General features: G+C 39.8%; 1 protein-coding gene across 1 annotated transcript in view; it reads right to left on the bottom strand.

The window, feature by feature from the left end:
* PLEKHM3 (pleckstrin homology domain containing, family M, member 3) overlaps positions 1–21,264 on the bottom strand; it is a 172,306-nt gene that overhangs the window by 75,871 nt on the left and 75,171 nt on the right. Inside the window, exon 5 of the mRNA XM_008568005.1 lies at positions 14,444–14,637. Within this exon, the coding sequence (XP_008566227.1) occupies positions 14,444–14,637 (194 nt within the window). The remainder of the gene's footprint in view (positions 1–14,443; positions 14,638–21,264) is intronic.

Below are 21,264 nucleotides of genomic sequence, written 5' to 3'. Positions count from 1 at the left end.
CATACTGGGAAATGGAGAAAGACTGGACTCTGGCCAAACAGTACTGTTTAAGGAGTGGATGTGCAGGGAGAAGACTGGGAAGGAGCAGTTTGATAAGGAGGAGAGAGAACACAAGAACTAGCATCGGGGAAGCCAAGAAAAGAGAATTTCAAGGAGGAAGAAGGGGGTCAATGGCATCAACGGTAGTGGAGAGGTCAGATATGGGGAAGACTCTCAGGAAGCCTGAAAAGTGCCTGCCGGGTTTGGCAAAGAGGAATTCAACTGTGACCTCAGATAGTGGTTTCAGGGAAGAGGGAAGCCAGACAGCAGAGGGGTGAGGACTGTGGATTACTCTTTTAAGAAGTTATCTTTCAAGGAAAGGAGAGAGATTGGGTCACAGCTAAGGAAGGAAATAGGACTAAGAAAGAATCTTTTTTTTTTTTAAAGATGGAAGAGACAGGCATATTTATAAGCTAAAATGAAAAAGCTAGTACAAAAGGAGAAGCTGAAGATACACAAATAGGGAGAATTAATGGAGCCTGGCCCTGGAAAGCCCCACAGGAAATGAGATGTGGATCCAGCTGGAAGCTCTTTCTAATACATGTTTGCATGAGTGTGAGTGTGCACACACTGTATTTTCTTAACTAAAATGCTTCAAGTTTTTACTAAAATACTATATAAAAGGTAATTACTAATTTCTCCACTGTAACCCCCAAACGTCAACATATTAGGAACCAAAAGCTACAAACTAACTGAAGGTTATCTGACTTAGCAGTCCTTTGGTAAACAGGATCCTTGGTGCAGGAGGGTCCTGTCTTTTGTTTTCCAATGAGACGGCTGTGTTTAGGGCTTTCTGTGCATTAAATGACCTCGTTGTACCACAGGCCTATTAATCATCAGCTCTGGCGGCATTTGTACAGCAGGCCAACCACATGGATAGCCCTGCTCATGCCAATGCAAGTTCATCTGGTTGGCCCTGACATCCGAGCCAAAGGACAAACGAGATAAGGAGAGTCTACTCCACACTTCACTGACCCATCAAAGGAAACCACATCACTGGCAGGTAGCACTAACAAATTCCCTGGTACCAAAGAACACTGAAGACACCTGCTAAAGGATCATGAAAATCAACTAGCACAATCCTTTCTAGTGCCAACACTTTCTATTTTATCATTTTTAGAATTGCCTCACACACTGGGACAGTAACTCAGCCTTCATTTATAGATTGCTCTAATAAGAAAGGTGAGGAAAGATGAAAATTAAAAAGGAAAAGGTCATATATGATTCAGAGTCCTTATATTATGCAGCTGGTAGTTGGGGTTAAAAATGCAGAGATAACTGCCTATGAAATATCAAAGGCAGTAGTCTTTACAAGAAAGGTGGAGTGGAGGGCCTCATTTCATTTTGTTTCATGACATTAAGTCAAATAAATCAAGAATCACTTAAAATAGACTAATTTCTGAGGAATTTAACTCAGCTCCCACCAAGCCCTGATGCTCATGACAGAAAAAGGGTTGGTCAGGCTCTGAAGTAGGCAGACTATTACAGGATTCTGACAGATTTAATAAGATCACCATTTCCTTAAAGTTCAGTTCTTAGCGATAAACAAGTGGCATTTAAAAGTCCAATGATTAAAATGGAAAAAAAAGTGTGTAATGGAAATATCTCAGCTTAGATAGGCTTTAAAGAAGACCCACAAAACACACACACACACACACACACACACACACACACACACACACACCTGTGAAATCAGAACGATAACACAACACCAAAGACAAACCTGCAGCAGAATTTGATTCTAAATGATAAGGGTCTAAAGGAAGAATATGGATAGAGGTGCACAAGGAATAACTTAAAAAAAAAAGACCATTTCTTCACATAACAGTACTATGTTTTCCAAGAATATGTGCTCCAGGTGGGTAATCTGTACTGAGCTGAGAGAGCCCACAGTGTCTCCTTTGGAGGGCACATGCACCCACAAAGAAATCAGCAAAAAGCACTATGAAGCATCCCCAGGGAGATGCAATTTGGTGTTCTTGATATGAGCTGCAAACTCTTCCTGAAATAGTTACATTAGGTTGGATGTGGACAGGACTCATATGTCCAGCCATGCTCTGAGCTAATGGAAAAACAATTTTAAATCAAAGGCAGATATTTTGATAGCAGCCCATGTGGAAGAAACAAGCTTCAATCATTTCTCTAGGAACCTCATTTTGCTAATCTCATTGGTTGAAAAAGTGGCAAAATTGTACCAGATATTATATCTTGGCAAATAATTATGGGAAATAAGGGTCTCTTTACCTGCTCATTCAGAAATTGTGCTTAAGTTTCTTAGCAACAATCTAAAGGCTGAAGTAGAAATACTTGGGAAATAATTTTGGTTGTGATTATTCTGGGGCCTGATTATAAAAGTGACAGATTATACCACAGCTGTTACATATCCTAGCTCAAATTCTTAAGATATTTTCTAACAGTTGCAAGAATATAACACTTTTCCTGCAATGAGTTTTATTTTTTTCTTGTCTCTTAAAAAATGATTTTAGATAATTTATGCATATTTCATTTAATCTCAGAATAAGATAAAATCACTTCCTAACTTTCCAAAGAGTTCCTCAGTAAAGAGCTATGTACAGTTTAGTAAAATTAATATATAACTTTCCAGAGTTTCTTTTTCAAAGTTTATTAATCTGTTTCATTTTGAACGACACTGTCTTTTGCAGACAGTCTGGTAGTTTCTTTTAGAGTGTTGATACTGGTGTATATATATAATTTACAGAATGAGATCTCTGGAGAAAATGAAGGAAAGGGGAAGAGCTATTAGGAGATCAGGAAGCTAGATGACTTGAAAACCAGACTTCTAGAAGTCATCCAAGGGAGAAAGAATTCTTGTAGTAGAATGAGAAGAATGGTTGCTTTCAAAAACTAACAGAATGACATCCTGTATTTTAGTAGTTTCTGAGTCCTGACAGATTAATGCAGTTAATCTGTTAAGGCTAAAATTCCAACTGCAGTTAACCACATTTTAAATTAGCTAACTTGCAAACTATCCACAAAAGTCTTGCTAACCTTAAATCTTACAGGAAACATAAAAGAGCCGTGTTCATTTACTGAGCTTAAAGAAGTATTGACACACTTGAAGTGCTAATAATTGCTGGCCTTTAATGAGACTAATTTGGTGATAACATTGCTAAAATGGACTTATTCTTTTAAAATTCAGTATTAACTAGAATGCACATTTAGATCTCAGATTTGGGTTGTAAGACATTTCTCATATGTAGTTTAGAGACAAAGCAAGTCCAATCTGCGTAGACTATGTTTTAAGAATTAGGCTGTCCTAAGAGACATATTCTTAACAAACTAGCCTCCTAAATTAAGTGTATTTGATTCACGACAGCATGTAATCTTTTCTCTCTATATTAGATATTCCTTCTACCTAATACATCTGACTTTTGGCGGGGGGCAGGGGGTGAAGGGTAAAGAGGAGATGTTGGTATGAAATGTTTCCAGCAGCTTATTTATTACTAGATTGCTCATGCAATCTTTTGTTGAGTACACTAAATAATAATCCTCATTTACTTCTTCTAAGATCAGTGATATGTAGGTATGCTCACACATCAAAACACTTTTCAATCAGTGATTTATGATACTTTAGACAAATATTTACTGGTATAAAAAGATGTTCACAATATACTAAGTGAAATTGTTGGGTTAAAAATATTACTACAGGGCCGAACCCGTGGCACACTCCGGAGAGTGTGGCGCTAGGAGTGCAGCAGCACTCCCGCTGCGGGTTCGGATCCTATATAGGGATGACTGGTTCGCTCACAGCGCTCACTGGCTGAGCGCAGTGCGGCCGGTCTCAAAAAGAACGACAAAAAAAAAAAAAAAGAAAAATATTACTACATTATGAAACCATTTGTTTTTAAGATTAAAAGATGCTTTATTAATCAAATTGCAAAGTTCTTTTCAACAATTGTATGAAACCATTTTAATGGGGGAAAAAAATCATCTGCCAAGGAAAAGTTCTAGAAGAATATGCACCAAAGTGGTAGGATAAGGAGTGGCTTTCTTATTTTTGTTTTCTATGATGAACAGTATTCTTTTGTAATAAGAAAAAAGTTTGACCAAGTTGAGTGGGCAGAATTTTGGTAATGGTACCTCATTCATTTAACTGATTTATTTAACAAGTATTTATTAGCCCCTGCTATATGTCAGGTACACTCCTAGGCCCTGGCAATACATCAGCGAGCAAAACAGATCAAAAGCCACGAACTTGTGCAGCTTACATGTAGTGGGGAGAGCAAGGCCACTGCACAAGGCTGCAAAGGCTGAGTAAAGCATAACTTCCATATCCATATATGATGGCTTAAGGGTGAGAGACAGACAAAATAAAATACCACAATATATGGTAATAAGCAGGGAAAGAACACAGGAGGTATGGGGGTGGGGGGAAGACACTGGTTGTAATTTAAAGTAGAGTGGCCAAGGACCTTTCATTAAAGTGACAGTTGCATAAAGACCTAAAGGAGGAGAGGAAGTAAGCTCTGTAGTTATCTGGAGAAAGGAAAAGCAAATATAGAAATTCAGGTAGAAGCCTGCTTGGTGTGCTCAAGGACCAACAAAAAGGTCAGTACCACTGGCACAGAGTGAATGAGGGGGAAAGTGGGCTGAGATGAGGCAGAGGGGTAATGGGGGACGAGACTGTGCATGGCCCTGGCTTTTACTTGGAGTGAGAGGTGGAGCTATTAGACAGTTTGGAACAGGAGTGACATCATCTAATTTACACATTAACTTTAGCTATAGTCTTAAGAACAGACTGAAGTGGGCCAAGGGTGGAGTAAGGAGAACAGTTATTAGAATATCCAGGAGAAAAATGATGGTGGCTTGGACCCGAGGGGTAGCAGTGGAAGTGGTCATGAGTGGATATATTTTGAAGCTGAAGCTCACAGGGTTTGCTGATGGATTGGATGCGGAATGTGAGAGAAAGGTGTTTAGCCTGAGTAATCTGATGGATGCAAGTGCCATGAAGTAGAATGGGAAAGACTGCAGAAGGAGCAGATTACAATGGGAGTGGGGAGTAGGGACATTCATTGCTCAGGTTTTAATATCTGAGGTCTGAGATGTTATTAGACGTCCCAAGGACATTTCAACTATTGGACTTAGGCTCACCTTGAGTGAATCCACTAGAAAGACAGTTTTTTCCTGGGGTAGCAAGGGAAGGAGTGAGAAGGTAGCATTGGTAAATCAAATGACATTTATAAGGACTGGTCTAAGAGCTGAGCAAGCTGCTAAATTTTGTCTAAAGGAAGAGGAAGCAATGAGAGTCTGACAGGACACACACACTTTTTTCCCCCTGGTACTCACCAGGATAAATATGGTTAATAAAAATGTCAATCTTTATGACAGAAATTTCTCACTGTCCAGTAAAGCTGATATTTCAGTGGTAACTCATGCTGGATATAATCATAATCAAATAGAATGTGAGACCAAAGACAGTAAAAGGTAGTTTAGAAGGTAGAAGAATCACTTTTGGTATTCTCTTGAGACTCCCAAGTCAAGCCGTTAAATTGCATCAGAATGGTCTAAGCTAAGGACTAAACTTGACAAACATGTAGAACCCAATGTCCCCTAAAACCAGACACAATTCTGCTCTAAGCAACTGAGAAAATAGGCTTAATATTGCCTACTGCCCTCAACTAGTGTTGGAGAGATACCAGTTTTATATTTATATCATAATAGAACTTCGGATTTACCAGGCACCCCAACTCCCCAAATGACATTTTTGATGATAGGAAATGGGAAATACTCAAGCATTCACATAAATTTCCCTGGCCTGGATGGTTTCACTTCAGCACTCAAAAGACAAAATATGACTTAAATTGCGGTTTCTGAAACGCTAGTCCAAACAGCTGGTGTGAGTCTGGTGGTGGTTTTAGGAGTGCAAGGGAAAATGAGAAAAAAAAATAGAACGATTTTGGTATCTACTTGATTTTTGAAAAGCCATTTGATTTCTGAGGCTGTTTATCTTTTTTTTAGTGTTACTATGTTCTTACATGAAATGCTGGTGAGAAATAGATGGTAATGTTTTGTTTGTTTTGGCTAACGACACATGTAAGGCAACCCTATAGATATCTCCACATTTTTGTTTTAAGTTTGCAGGTCTGGGAAATGGAAAGGTCTGGCAAATGTTGACCTAGAGAAAACATACTCTCTGGAACGAAGCCAATTGTCATGCCTGGCTCTCCGTGACCTATAGAGTTTGCCAGTGAGCACAGGAATGCTTGTGTCAGCAATCCTGCCTCCCCTCAGGGGACACCACTGTCTGCCACCTCCCTGCCTTCCTTCACCCTCTCCTAGATGACCTCAATCAAGGCTTCAGGAGAATTAGGAGTGGTTCCTCTCAAGAGTGTGGGGACTTCTGAACATCACCATCACCAACAGCAAATGAGCTGGGGAAATAGCAGTGACCTAGGCATCAGAAGGCCTGGTTCCAGTGTGGACTCTGCTGCTTACCAGCTTTGTCACCTTGGACAAGTCACGTAGCATCTCAGAGTCACAGTTCTTTCTCTTCTTTCTTTTTTTTTTTTTTTAAAAGATGACCGGTAAGGGGATCTTAACCCTTGACTTGGTGTTGTCAGCACCAGGCTCTCCCAAGTGAGCTAACCAGCCATTCCTATATAGGGATCTGAACTTGTGGCCTTGGTGTTATCAGCACCACATTCTCCCAAGTGAGCATGGGCCGGCCCCTTCTCTTCTTTCTGAATTCCATCCGCCCTACCTATCTAAAAGGGCTGTTGTAAAGAACAAATAATATATTTATGGAAAAGAATTCTGTAATTGATAAAATAATAATTACCTTACATACAGTAAGCTATTCTACAAATATGAGATGACATAATTACAATTAGTAACAAGCTTTTATTGCATGGCTAGCAGATGAAGTCTTCTATTTAAGGCTACAAGGAAGAATAGGACAATCTCGGCCTTTCAGAGCCTTCCAAATGTAGCCAGCAAGAAAGGATATATACATAAGGAGATGAAAACCATTCAGCCACTTAAGTGACAAATGAGTGGCCCAGATGATCATTTCTGGAAGAGATGAGAGAAAGGATCACTCACTGAGGACAAGTGGGAAGAGGCAGAACTTGAGTTGACCTTAAAGTTAGAGTAACCTAGTCAAGTAGAGAGGACTGGGAGGCAGGTGACCATACTCAGGGAAATGAGTATGTCATTTTGGCTGGGGTGGGGTGGCTGTGGTCCCTTAGGGACACAGGGGAAGATTCTGGTTGGCAGTGTGGTCCATGTAGGGGCCAGGTAGAAGATGAAGTTGTGCGTGTAGCTCAGGGTCAGAATAGTCAACCAAGAGTGTTGCTTTATCCTGCAGGTAGCTAAACTATATCCACTGTCCAATAAAACCATTTTATAGTAGCGTGTATGTTAGAGGGACAGAAGAGGGGAGCCATGGGAGGTAGGAGTCCCAATTAGAAAATTATGAAATAAGCTGAGGAGAGTAGAGACTAGGGGGATGGCAGTGGGAATGAAAAGTAAAGGAAGGATATGACTAGTTCTTAGGGAACCTTAAAGCAAAGCTTCAGGATAATGTAAGGTTCGAACTATGGGAAACTAATAGAATGAAGCCATGATTAACTGAAATAGACCTGACAACAGTGGACATATTTTTCAGGGAAGGAAAAACAATAACTTCAGTGGAGATGTCCAGTAGGTAGCTGAGATTACAAGCCAGTGGATGATCTCTAGGAAGAGGGTTGAGTCACACGTTGACACTTTGTAGTCATTGTAGATTTATAGGGGGATCACCACTTTCTCCGTGCAGACGTCAATATATAGTGTCCTGCGAAAGGGGCATCTTCCACTAACTTCCATAAAGTGGCCACATTGGCTCCTGTCAGGGCTGGAGGAGCATGCAGAAAGGTAGCCGAGGCTTCAGACATTTCTGATGTTAGGGAGCTGGGGGAAGATGTGGAGGTAGCAAGGGTGCAGAGAAGGGGGAGACCCAGATGGGATGGAGTGCAAAGAAGGGCAGGGAGAAGAGAGGCCTAGCAGGAAGGGCAGCCAACAATGCCCAGCTGGTTAAGGAAACGAGGGCCTCAGGAAGACACAGTGTCAGAACCCACAGTCAAGCTGCAAGAGGTCAAGTAAGAAGTGAGTGGGCAAAGAGGAAATGGAGATATCACTGAGAATTTTGCAAGTAAAAAGAATGCCTGAGGGCTGGCTGGTCAGCTCACTTGGTTAGAGCACAGTGCTGATAACACCAAGCACCAAGGTCAAGGGTTCAGATCCCCATACCAGCCAGCTGCCAAAAAAAAAAAAAAAAAAAGAGAGAGAGTGAAAGAATGCCTGAAGATGTGACTTTAGGTGGGCTTTTTATTTAACTTTTTTAAGTGATAGTGCAGGTGAAAATTGGAGAGAGAGACATAAATTAAATATGCTAGAAGGAGGAAGTGGGAATTAAAAGCACAGTATCTGAAGGACCTGCTGTATCACCGCTGGAGGACAGAGTCCATATCTTGTTACTCTTACTGATGCTGCATGCTCTGCACAGAAAGCTGCAGCAAAGCCCCGAATCCCAGGCTCTTTGACATCTCCAAGCTTACCTTCCTTTTGCCTCTTGGCTCTGCCTGAATTTTGATCTGCTTATAATAAAAATCATGGCAGCTAACATTTACTGAGCACTTTCTCTCTTCCAGGCATTAACTCTCTTCATTCTCAGACCTTCCCTATGAGGTAGTATTATCATTACTCCCTTTTACAGGTGAGAAAACTGGCTCCAAGGCTATTAAACATAAAAGTGAGCTCTGAGCTCAGACAGCCAAACTTCAGGGCCTGCAGTAAATTGCCTCTGTTTATGCCTGCACCTTATTTTTTTTCTCAGTTTGCCCCCATTGGCCTTGGTAACCCAGCTCTAATCTTTAGCTTTGTGGTGACTGGGAATCACTGTACGATGCTACACCAGGTAATAGTCCCTCAGGTCACTATACAGCAACTGTCTGCAGGACATGTTGCGATGGCTGGCCCAAGCCCAAGAATATCCCATATTCTGGGGAACTTCAAAACTGACGTGGTGTTATTTCTTCTAGTTCTATAACCCTCTTGATGTTTGTCTTTTGAGACAACCAAATCTAAGAATTTTGCCACCCTTTCGGATGGACCTCCCAACTGAAATAAAAGCTATGGATCTACTATCTGAGACATCAGCAAACTCTATTCTTAATATTTAATTACCTGCATCCAAGGTCAAAACCTCAACGGCCTGTAGGCCCAGGATCACCATAAATGAATCAGATGGGCTACGGGTAAGAAAAACAGGGCAGCAATGTACTGTATACCACATGACACTGAGTATGGAGAGACCAGAGGAACAGTAGAGGCTTCGGCAAAACGGAGCGTCCAGTATCTCAAGTGATTGCCACTGCACAAGAATGAGGAAAAGTCTGTATAATCAGAACTTCTGATTTCTCCTGAGAAAGCAGAAAGCCTCATTTTGTGTGTGTGTGAAAACTCCTGATTATGTAAATAGCAACTATTTCACAACTTCAAAACCAGGTGGGGTCCATCCCTGCAAAGCCAAACCAAACATGTCTGCAGGCCAAATCTGGCCCTGAGGTACCTGTGTGTGACCTCTGATTTACACACATCCTACTGTTCCTGTGTTCAGCAGGATATGGAGGGCTGAGGCCCCTCCCATCTCTTCTTTAGAGTCCCCCCACAGACTACCCTAATGGCTGCTGATCCGGATGTGTCCTGACATTGCCAAGATTTTCCACAGAGTTCTTCATGCACCTTCATGTGTGGACATTGTAAATAATTCTTCTCATGAAAAGTTAACTAGGCCTTGAACTAATTCAGCAGGGTCACCATCTGGGAGTCCTCAGAAACAGTGAATTGTCAGCACTGTAAACATTTTAGGCTTCAGGGAGGACACTGACTTTTTCTAAACTAATCACCCCTGCCAGTCAAGATTCGCGGTATGGGTTCAAGAACAAGGCGTTCATTTAACAACAATAACAAAAACAGTAAGGATGAAAACTGGACAGTCGTCATAATGAAAGGCCTAAAAGCAAACTGTGACTTCCCTAATAAGGCGACGACCAAAGCTGGCTCCCTGGCGGTCGAGCACCAATACGATTAATCAGTCTGTTTTCAGTTTTCTCACGACAGCAATATTAACAGTTTGCTTTATTCTGTTTATATGGTGCTGACAGGTCTTCAGTGTGCTGGGCCTACTTCTTGGAGATTAATGGCCACTCTTATACTGAGGTAAAAACCAGGCAGGGAGAGAATGCCTTTTACAACTAGATAAGGACTAGATTCTCTTGCTTTTTTTGTTCCCCTATAGCCCATCAACTCCTCCCTCTTTTAATTTCTATCAGGGATATGTAAGATCAGTCCTGTCCAGCTGGCTCCCCTCACTGTTTAAACTCCCCCCACTTCAGATGTTATGTCCTCAGGTGAAACAAGGGGAACCTCAGATACTGATTTTGGATAAGCTTATCATCTCTAAAGGTATTATTGGCTAATTTTGTTTTTAAAAAGATTCCACATAAAAGTGAAAAATAAGTGTGAGGTGGCCTCTGGCAGTAGGAATTTCAGCATGTTAGGTGGGCAATGAATGGTTCCCTTTTGTATTTATGGTCATTTTTGTAGACACTGAAGAAAGCAGAGTTGATAGTAAATGTTACCCGGCTGCAGTAAGTACACACACCCCCCAAAAAATCTCTTTAGAGATTATTTCACTCAGTAGTCATATTTCAAAATAAATAAAAGAGATGTGAAATAATACAAGACCAACCCCCTTCAACCCACTCCCCTCCTCTTCCCACCCCCCACCCCCCAAAAAGCTGTAAGAGTACTGCTTTTTACTGGTAGACTTTTCTCTGTCTCAGGTTGGAGAGAAATGGTAATTCCAAACATTGTTTTAACAGCATATAAGCATAGGAAATCTAAAATAACAAAAATTAAAAAGAAAAAAATCAATGTTCAAGAGGAAGGCCTTTCTTATTGTTTGCTCTTAGGGAGACTCTGCTCCACCCATCTTATGAAACAACCACATAGATAAGTATGCATTGTATGACTAGGAACCGTGGGCTTGGGCCCCACCAGCTTTACAACTCATCTCTCCTTGCTCACTCCTTTCCTGACACAGTAGTAGGAGAAGAGAATTACTTCCTATAGAGAAGACATGGGGTGCGGGGGTGGGCAGAGTGCGGCTTTTAAGTACAGAATTTTATCAAAGATTTTTAAAGCCAGATTTTTAAAGCCAGGAACATTCTAGGATACAAAAGCAGTATTAATAACAATAGTATTTATTGAGTGCTTGCTATGTACTAGCACTATTTTAAACACTTCAGTTTACAAACCCATTTAATTCCCACCACAGAATGCATTGAGGGAAGAGTTAAATAATAAGTTTTGCTTGAAGTGCAGGATATTTGGGAGAGTAGAGCAATATACTAGGCTAGATTTGGGCAGATCTTACATTCCATACTTATACTTTAATAATTTGCCTAATGCAAAGGTTGGACTGGAGAGGGAAGAAACTGAAGTTAGATAGACTAGAAGGATATTGCAGCAGTCCTGAAATTCTCAACCAGGGTGGTGCATTAGAAAAGGAGAGAAGAGATTTGAGAGTTATCTCAGAAAAAAACCCAATTATTTTTTAAATTTCTTTTTACTGATTTGATTGGTTCTTTCATTCATTTGTTCATTCATTCAAAAATGAGTTTTGAGGGCCGACCCCATGGCTCACTCGGGAGAGTGCAGCGCTGGGAGCGCAGTGGTGCTGGGAGCGCCGAGGCCACGGGTTCGGATCCTATATAGGGATGGCCGGTGCGCTCACTGGCTGAGCGCGGTGCGGGCGACACCAAGCCAAGGGTTACGATCCCTTTACCGGTCACAAAAAAACCACTATTTTTGAGGGTTTTGGATGGGTCAGACCCTGTTGGGAAAATACAGGAAAATGGTCAGGGCCCCTCAGATGTTCAGAATCTTGCCAAGCATTTGCTGTGAGAATAGGGAGTGTGTGTGTGTGGTGTGTGTGTGTGTGTGTGTGTGTGTGTAGTGTGCATGCACGCAAATGTATCTTTTTAGTTTTGTTGCTATTCCTGTGTTCTTCAGAGTTTGTGAAGCAGGCTGGCTGACTACTGCCTACATGCTTTCCAACCTATGGCTTCCAAGGACCTGTTTGCTGGTTACCTAGCTCATAGACCTGCGTGTGAAGGGTCTGTGACACAGTCTGGAACGGGCTTGAGAGGTCTGTGAGTTTCATACCCAGCCCTAGCTTGACAATTGGCCCAGTCGGGGCAGGATTACCGGCAGGTAAAAGAGCCTGACAACTGGCGTAGTCAAGTAGCTTTACAGACCCTATGCTAAGTGGCAAACAGGGAAGATAAAGAAGAATTCGAAGATGACTTCTTCCTCTGAATTGAGTTACTAGCCATTGCTTACAGTGGTCTAAACTGACATTTAATATACATCCACCAACCCTCCCTCCCTGCTTACTTCCCTCCATCTATCCACTCGATACTTATTGACCACCTACCTTGTGCCAGGCATTGCATTACACAATGGTTACGAACAAGACCAGGAAAGAAAAATGAAGAGAAAAGAAAAAAAGACTGCTGTCTTCATTCTCATAGCTTTGGGACTGCCTTCTTTCTAGAACTTCCATTTCTTTCCTGGTGGTCTGGCCATAAAGTGCAGTACATGGTGGTAAACCACCAGACTGCTGGAATAGAGTAGAGATTCTTAGTCATCCATATGAGGAAAGGACCTCCTATTTAATTTCTAAATGTGTGCCCTGATTTGGCATATTTTAACCAAAGCAAAACATTATACCACAAAAGTAGCCGACATGATTCTCACATGTAGATTTTAATATCATATAAAAATATAGGAATAACAACAACAAAACAAGCTCTGAGCAAAGCCAGAAGGTACTGAAAATAACAGAACAAACATATTTTAAACATTAAAATATTGTATCTAGTTTAGTTGGTAAATCAGTTTGAGACATATAATTCTACTGCCTTCCAGGCTAAGCCCTGATCTTTTAAAATTAAGATCTGTTTAGATTTTTTTTTTTCTTTTTCCTTTTTTTTTCGTGACCGGCAACGGATCGCAACCCTCAGTGTCGCGCCCCTACCGGACCGGGACCGGCAACGGGATTGCAACCCTTGGTGTTGCACCCGCACCTCGCTCAGCCAGTGAGCGGGAACCGGTCTGTATGTGGGATCCGAACCCTCGGCGGGAGTGCCGCCACACTCCCAAGCAGTGCACTGTAGCAGTGCGCCACCAGGCCGGCCCATCTGCTTAGATTTTATAAGATAAATCCTAACCATTTTCTGGTGCTTTCTGAAAAACAACGAGGTAACAGAATGACTACTACTGAGAAGTATGTTGCTTTATGGCAGCTGCCTTTTTATTACCATTTTATGAGAGTTTGTCTAGATATTATGTGTCCTTCACTATCTACATTTAGTTCTTTTTAAAACATCTTCAGATGCCTGGGGTTGTATGTCAGTTTCTTTGAATCTAATTGGATCTCAGACTGCAATCTCTATCACTTTAATACTTTCCAAAGATTCTTATGTAGGTAAGCTTACCTCCAAAAACATTTAACATGATTAATGTATGCTGCTGGTCATTTCTATTAAAATGAAAAAATCAAAAGGTATTTTTAGGGACTTATGAACACCAACAACAATTATTTCAAGCATAAGCTAGTTCGTATATGCCCAGGGTGATAATTTAAATGCTCATAAATCTAACTGTAAAAGAAGGAATTTTATGAGAGCAGGCACATTTTAACTTAAATTTTATTTTGAGGATCTGAGCCTGGTTTGGACTTGTGTGTTCTACGAACTGTAAGCTAACTAAGCCATGGAAAAGCAGCCTGCACCAATGGTAAGATGAAAAGGCAGAATCCTGGGCATCATTTACTGAGTTTGGGTATTTGTTTCTGTATGGAAAATAAGATCTGAATAACCATCTACTTATTTCCCACTGAAAAAATGTTTTTGAGTTATAAAATCTTTCTTCAAACGTGCTTATTTTTACTGATGATAAATAGGAATTGAAATTGAAAAATGATAAAACACTACGTAAGTGATCCATGAAGACAGTCCCGTGGTTATTATATCAAATTAACATATGAGTAAGAGAAGAGAAGCCTTCACCGCCCTGAGCGCTAGATCCAGGGGTTAAAAGCCTTCAGTTACCCTGAGACATTTTCATTTTGCTGAGCTCAACCAAATAGAGGACCTCGGAGGAAAAAGTCAAAGATGAACCCAGAGGGAGGCGGTGGTAGAGAGGCGGAGGGACAGCCACAGAATTACAGACAGTCCTGTTGGAAAGGCCTTTGGAGATCGTCTAACCACCCTCCCAGGGCAGGAAAGAAAAACACACTGGAGCCGTCTGACACTTATGACATTATGACTCTTACCTGCGGCGCAAATCCTCTGCCACCGCTGCCCGGCAGCTGAACAAATAGGCCCGGAGTGACTTCAGCCGCTGCCGCAGCCGCACCACGGTGGCCAGCGGCTCTGCGTGGCGGTACAGTAAGGGGTTCTCCTGCTGGATGTCGATCAAGGGCTCTTCGTACACGTACTCCAGAAACTCTTTGGCCTGCTTAGACACCTACAAAACAAGCTGTGCCAGTCAGTTCTGGAGAATCATCCAGCTTTCCACGCCTGCTCAAACTGGAAACCATAGCTTCAATATCAGAGCAACAGCACTGTTTTCTGAACACAGCCAAGTGCAAAAGCCCATAGTTGAACTACACATAAGTTTTCGCTTTTCTTTCTCTCTTCCAGAAACTCAACTGATAACATTAACCTTGGAAGGTTGATTGTGCTGGTGATTACACATATCTATACACGTGATAAAATGATACAGGACTATACTGACCTCTTATACCAATGTTAATTTCCTGTTTTTTTGTTTTTTGTTTTCTTCTTGATATTATACTGTAGTAAACTAAGATGTAACAAATGGAGAAAACTGGGTGAGGTACACAGGGCCTCTCTCCACTGTCTGTATAATTTCCTGTGAGGCTATAATTATTTCAAATACAAAGTAAAAAAAGGGAAGTCATTAAGACCCTCTTAATAACAACACTATTTTAAAAACTACATAAATATGTATGTGCATATATATGTATGTATATTCCATAACATTTCTAAGAAGTAGACACTTTTTAAAAAAAATAGATAAACCATGCACATTTACAAATTTAGAAGGAATAAAAAGGATATTCTCAGAAAAAAAAGCATATTATATGTAGAATAATTTGACTGAATAGGAAAAAGGCTCAAACAAACTACTCCAGTGACTAGAAAGTAGTTGCTAAACTTTTTTCTGGCCAATATATCTATCTAACTCTAAATCCACTTCTGGTAGGAAATGGTTAACTATGGAAGTTGATTTTAGAATGTCATTGACATCAGTAGAAATAAATAGTGCATTGGAAACACAATGCATCAGAGATACAGAAGGAGTAGCAAAAATAATGCATAACATGTGGGTAGTTTTTTGGAATTTGTATATACCATTTCGCTGATACTGAGATGTGTATTGGCTAGTGATACATAGAGAGTTTGCTCAGTTTCTATTTACGGAAGGTGAAACTTCTCCAAAACGTTTCTGGTAAAACCTCTCTAGGAGCAAGGCTGGAATTCAACATGAAAACAAATAAACAAAAAACATTGCTTATCAAAAAGAAAATTAAAAATCCACTATCTTTCACACTTTCAGCTAAAAGCTTATTAAAGAAGATAAATAGGATACAGTCTCTACCCTCGAGGCGCTCACTGTTTAGTATAAATAGAGACAAATATTTAAGACAAAATTTCATGTAGCATGTAACCTGTCACCTGTTACAAAAGACATATGGGTGAGGCCCACTGGTAACTTAAAGGAAGGAGAAATCAACTCTCCTTGTCAGGAGAGAGCTAGGAGCCAGGGAAGGCCTGGCAAAGCAGATGACACTAATCCAGGTCTACAAAGATAAACAGAAATTCACTTGGTGGACAAGGATGGGACAGAGAGCACAACAGGCAGACACAACCTCAAACACCCCTCAATGTGTACGCGTGATAATTAAATGTATGGCTATTGTGTGTTGATTAAAAACACAAATTTCTGGTACATGTAACAGTATATGAAATTCAATATTATCATTTTCTTATATTGTAAAGTTCATACCAAAGTTTATGTTCCTTATAGAAATGCAAAAAATGCATCATTTTAAAAAACAAAAGTCTCTTTTTTTTTTCCTCCTAAGCTATTATTTTTGAGGCACCTGTTGTATTGTGTGAGCCTATAGCATCCTGCAGAGTTAGAGAAGCAGACAGTATCTGCAAATCCAGGTCACAAAGAGACTCCTAGAATTAGCCAAAACCTTTGACTATTTAACCAGATTGGAAATAACATTTATTCCAAGTTGACAAGGCTAAATGATCCTCACTCTTATTTTCGAGACATACAGACACAGGTACATGCCAGATCCTGTAGCAGGTATTAGATATTAAGTAGAGGAAAAGATAGGCATGTCTCACAGGTAGCTCACAGTTCAGTGGGAAAGACAGAATTAAGTTTAAATATTTTATTTATCATGTTTAAATATTTGCTATATGAGGAAAAAACTCATGGTGTTCTGGGAAATGAAGTACAATCCACTTGAAACTGTTGCTAAAAAATGATGTATTGTACAATTCAATTAGTCTTTCTGGCTCTATTGAACAGTGTTTATACTGAGTCAGGGCCCTGCTTTATTAGGTTAACAATGCTACCTTTTAGTAGGTGAACAGAAGGACAAAGGGCACTGGCCAGTCTCCCAGGCCTTAAAAGGCTTCTCTCTTCAGGTGGTACTTAAGCCAGAAAGGGGAAAAAAAAAAAAAAAAAAAAAAAAAAAAAAAAAAAAAAAAAAAAAAAAAAAAAAAAAAAAAAAAAAAAAAAAAAAAAAAAAAAAAAAAAAAAAAAAAAAAAAAAAAAAAAAAAAAAAAAAAAAAAAAAAAAGAAAATCTTGTACAGAGACAGTAAAAGCAGCAAGACAAATGGGACAGCAGCTACTGACATCAGTATTCATAAACTGAAATTACAAAAAACAAAAACAGAGCTAGTTTCAGCATCGTCAAAGGCCCTGCCTTCACACGTTATTAACCAGCTTTAAGCATACAGGGCACATCATTCCAGCTGCTGCTCGAGTGCATGAACAAACGTCTGCCATGGAGAGCCATTTTTGGCAGCAAGGCTGAGCACATGCTCTAGTTGTTGAGAATCAACCACTAATGCTAGTGGAGGAATTTTTCAGAGAATTCATAATTTGGCATGAAATGCTATTTTTGCAAAATAGAGCATTGTATCCCCACTGGTTTCCTAAGTTCTAAATGACCTTCTACACTGGCATGAGGATTCCACTCTCAAATTCAACCATAACTAAAAAGCATTTTTTAAAAAAGAAATTGTTAAAAAAAAGTAGTTACTCAGGGAAAGAAGCCAATAACATTCTTAGATGATAAAGTTTATGAGAGAGAAAGTTTCTTTCTTGTTAATGTAAATATTACATGAGTTATATGTGAACACTGAGTATGTTCCAACTAAGAGCTAAGAGCTACTGTCCTACTTCTTGCCAGCCAACTTATGAAAAGCCTTAGTGCTGTTTCTTATGTAAATAAAAACTCAGCTTACGGTCAGGTGCAGATGGATGTACACAATACTCTTTATTTTAAAAGAATGAATGGTTTTGGCTGGCACTCTTTTCCATGATCCCACTCCATTCACATTAGAATCTACTTTTACATGGTCAATGGCTCATTTTTCAAACCTACTGACCTATTAGTATTTTACCAAACAATATTTAATATTTATTAATGATGTTCATCTTATTCATATAAATGAATTCCTTTCCATAACTCTTTTAGCTTATAAACAGAAGAGTTTAAGCTATAAGAACAGTGACTGTGGTTGTGTTGCAGTTTGTGAATGGATTCTCTATTCATAGCCCTGTAGTCTCTATGATTCAAGAGAGGTGAGGAGGAGGAGGTCAGGTGGAAATAGTTCTCCTCCCCCCACCTCACATTCAGGAGTTGGAGAAAACAGCACAATCACATTATAATTAGTGACAAACTACTAATGACCAAATCTGCTATTTACACATGTAAATTATAAATAAACACATATGTCATTTGATTTAAACATTAAGTGTCATTGGTATAGATTCAAACCTAACAGATCTTTTGTTATGCTGGTGACAGCTACCTCTTAAAAACAAAGTTCTCGAATGTTGTTCAGGTTTGCATAATCCTGAGAGAGATGTTCTGGAATGGTGTTCTGGTATGTTCCCCCACAAAATAGCCTGGTGTAATAAAGTAATGGGGCAAAGGAAATGTTTAACCATAGGCAGCAATTTGGAGATGATGGGTGGTGGTGGTAGTGAGGACTTTATTTTTATTCAAGGAGGAATATTTATCAAAATAAACATACGAGAACATAATCTTAGAATCACAAGGACTGGTAAAGATAATCTAGTTCAGTTTTTCTAAAACTGTATTCCTAGGAATACTCCTAGTCCTACAGTAAAGATACTTATTCCAACAAGAAATATGCCACACACCACTTGCTCTTCTTGGTGATTCAAAGTACAGCATGTTAGCATATTAAAACTCTGAGACACCTTGTGCTAAAGAACACCTACTTAGCCCAGCCACTTCTTAAACCTATTAGACTATAGCAAGGCAGCTGTTTAGTGCTAGGCAGGATGTATAGGGGTGGGGGAGTGGGAGATGAAATCCAGCTTGGGCCCCGATTACTAACTGGAGGAAGAGCCATCTTTCTCTAACTCACTCCATCCTCTTGCCAAGTTGTGAGCATGCTGGGCCGTGTTCTCCCAGAGGAACACTTTTCCGATTCTCGCAAAGCTGGCCTAGCTGTGGCATTCCTGTGGAGCCCTCTTTTTGAGTAACCCCTATTAACATGTATTGAACTCATAAATGCTCCATGGAATCCACTTTGAGGAACTGAATTAATCCATTACCTATAATTAATTAATAAAAGAGAAAACTGAGTACAGGGAGCTTGAGTGACTTATTTGTGGTCGTTTCATGGCAGAACTGGAACCAGACTCAGATCTCTGGATACTCTGCTCTGTGCTTTTTAGCATTGTTTACATTCACAGTTCTTTTTATTTTTTTAAATTACTCTACCATATACTATCAGCTTATCACCCTACAAAAGAGGTGATCCCTCTCCTATTTCCTCTCTGTTAAATAGAAAAGAAGTAGGCTACAAATGGAGACTAACCTATAATGTACTTAGGCAATACATTGGCATGTAGGCTTCTATTTGATTTTAACTCTAAAACAAAAACTAAAACTCATTAACATTCCATTTAACCTAAAGCCACTTATATGTATATTTGTTTATTGTCTTTCTCCCTCCACTGGAATAAGAACATTCATTAGGGCAGGGACTATGTCCTAGGTGCCTAGATGGTAACAAATGAATGAGTAATTTACAGTGCTCTAGCCATGACTTTGAACCACACATTCTTACTTTAGATACAATTCAACAGCTTTGTTTCTAAGTTCATACAGATTTAGAATCCATAAGAAAGAAAAGGGGAAGGGCAGCTAGAGGCAGCACAGTGACAACAGAAATGATAGCTGACATCCCGGTACTAAGAGAAGAAAGGTGCCTGCGAGAAGACAACGAAGTCAAGGCAGAGCGTACAATCCTGACTGAGGGCAATTTGGCAATATACATCAAACTTTCAAATGTATGTACCCACATATAAGTTGTCTACAGATAGTCTCACTCATGAATGAAAGAACTTATATTCAAAATGATCTGTAAAGTTATTCACTGAATCACTATTAAAAATGATAGAGTGGCCAGAAAATCTAAATGTCCATTGAAATTAGACAAATTGTGTGTGTGTTTGTAAAACTCATGATAGAATATGAAATTACTATTAAAAAAAAATGTCCAAGGAAGAGTTTTATGATCTAAATGGAAAGCTGTTCAAACACAGAGTATATACTTCATTGCCTATTGCCATTTTGTGTGAAAAAACACGTGTACATAAGCTATCTCTGGAAGGATACACAAGAAAGGAATAATCTGGTTGCCTGTGGGAAGGAGAATGGGGTGGATGAGAAGGAAATTATCTATGTATGTATGCCCATTTTCACTTTTTGAATCCTAAAATTTGTGAAAGTATATTATATTCAAAAGAGAAGAAAGAATAAAAGTACAGCTGTGTAAGTACAAGTGTTGCAAGGCACTTAGAAAAAAAGACTCACCACATTAAGCCCTGATGTTATCTATCACAGGACAGAACAATCATTTTTATTTATTTACTTATCTTTACATTTTATTTATTTATTTATTATTTTTTTTTTTACATTCTAAGATTTTGTTGTGGAGCAGTGGGAGGGGGAGCAGGGAAGGAGAGAGGGGAATGAAGGTGGGGGTGTGCGGGCAGGGCTGGCCCACAGCTGGCTCCTTCCCTGGACTGGTTGCTAAGGGCGGAGGTGCATGGTGGTGGTAGGGGGGTTCTGTCTGTGGTATTTATATTTATAATTACAATTCTAAGGCATTAAAACAAGATTAATTTCTAACATGTATTTTCTTAAATAAATTATATGTGACAGTTACAATTTATAAAATTATAAAGATAATATAATTACTGAAAATTTGGAGAAAAACAATCAGGAGAAGAAAAAATAATCTTACCATAGTAAAATAACCACCAATTGCTTTGGTGTAACATTTCCTTCCAGTATTTATTACCATATCTACTGTGAAAAATCATAGCCAAAGTCTTAATAAAATCAATCCCAACCATAATACTCCTTGGTCCTATTAAAACAGGCACAGTGGGCTAATGGAGGAGGAACCAAGAGACCGTAAGTTTAATCACAGTTTGTTCTCAAAATCTCCAAAAGACTCTGATCAAGTGTTTCCCATCAGTGAGCTTTTCTTCAGTTCCACAAGGGCAATAGAGCTTGCCCTGAATGCCTCTCAAGATGTAGAAATAGGAAATGGTTTATGTAACATGGAAAACCCCTAGTAGATGGAATGTGAATATTCAGGCTAGGATACAAAAAAAATTTTTTTTAAAGTACAACTAAGGGGCCGGCCCGGTGGCGCACTGGATAGTGCGCCGCTTGGGGGGCCGGCAGCGCTCCCGCCCGAGGGTTCGGATCCCACATACAGACCGGCTCCCGCTCACTGGCTGAGCGAGGTGCGGGAGCAACACCGAGG

This window comes from Galeopterus variegatus, unplaced genomic scaffold (assembly GCF_000696425.1).
Source record: "Galeopterus variegatus unplaced genomic scaffold, G_variegatus-3.0.2 Scaffold366, whole genome shotgun sequence".
Taxonomy (NCBI): domain Eukaryota; kingdom Metazoa; phylum Chordata; class Mammalia; order Dermoptera; family Cynocephalidae; genus Galeopterus; species Galeopterus variegatus.
The sequence above is the reverse complement of the archived record's forward strand: the minus strand, read 5'-3'. Positions and strand labels throughout refer to the sequence as shown.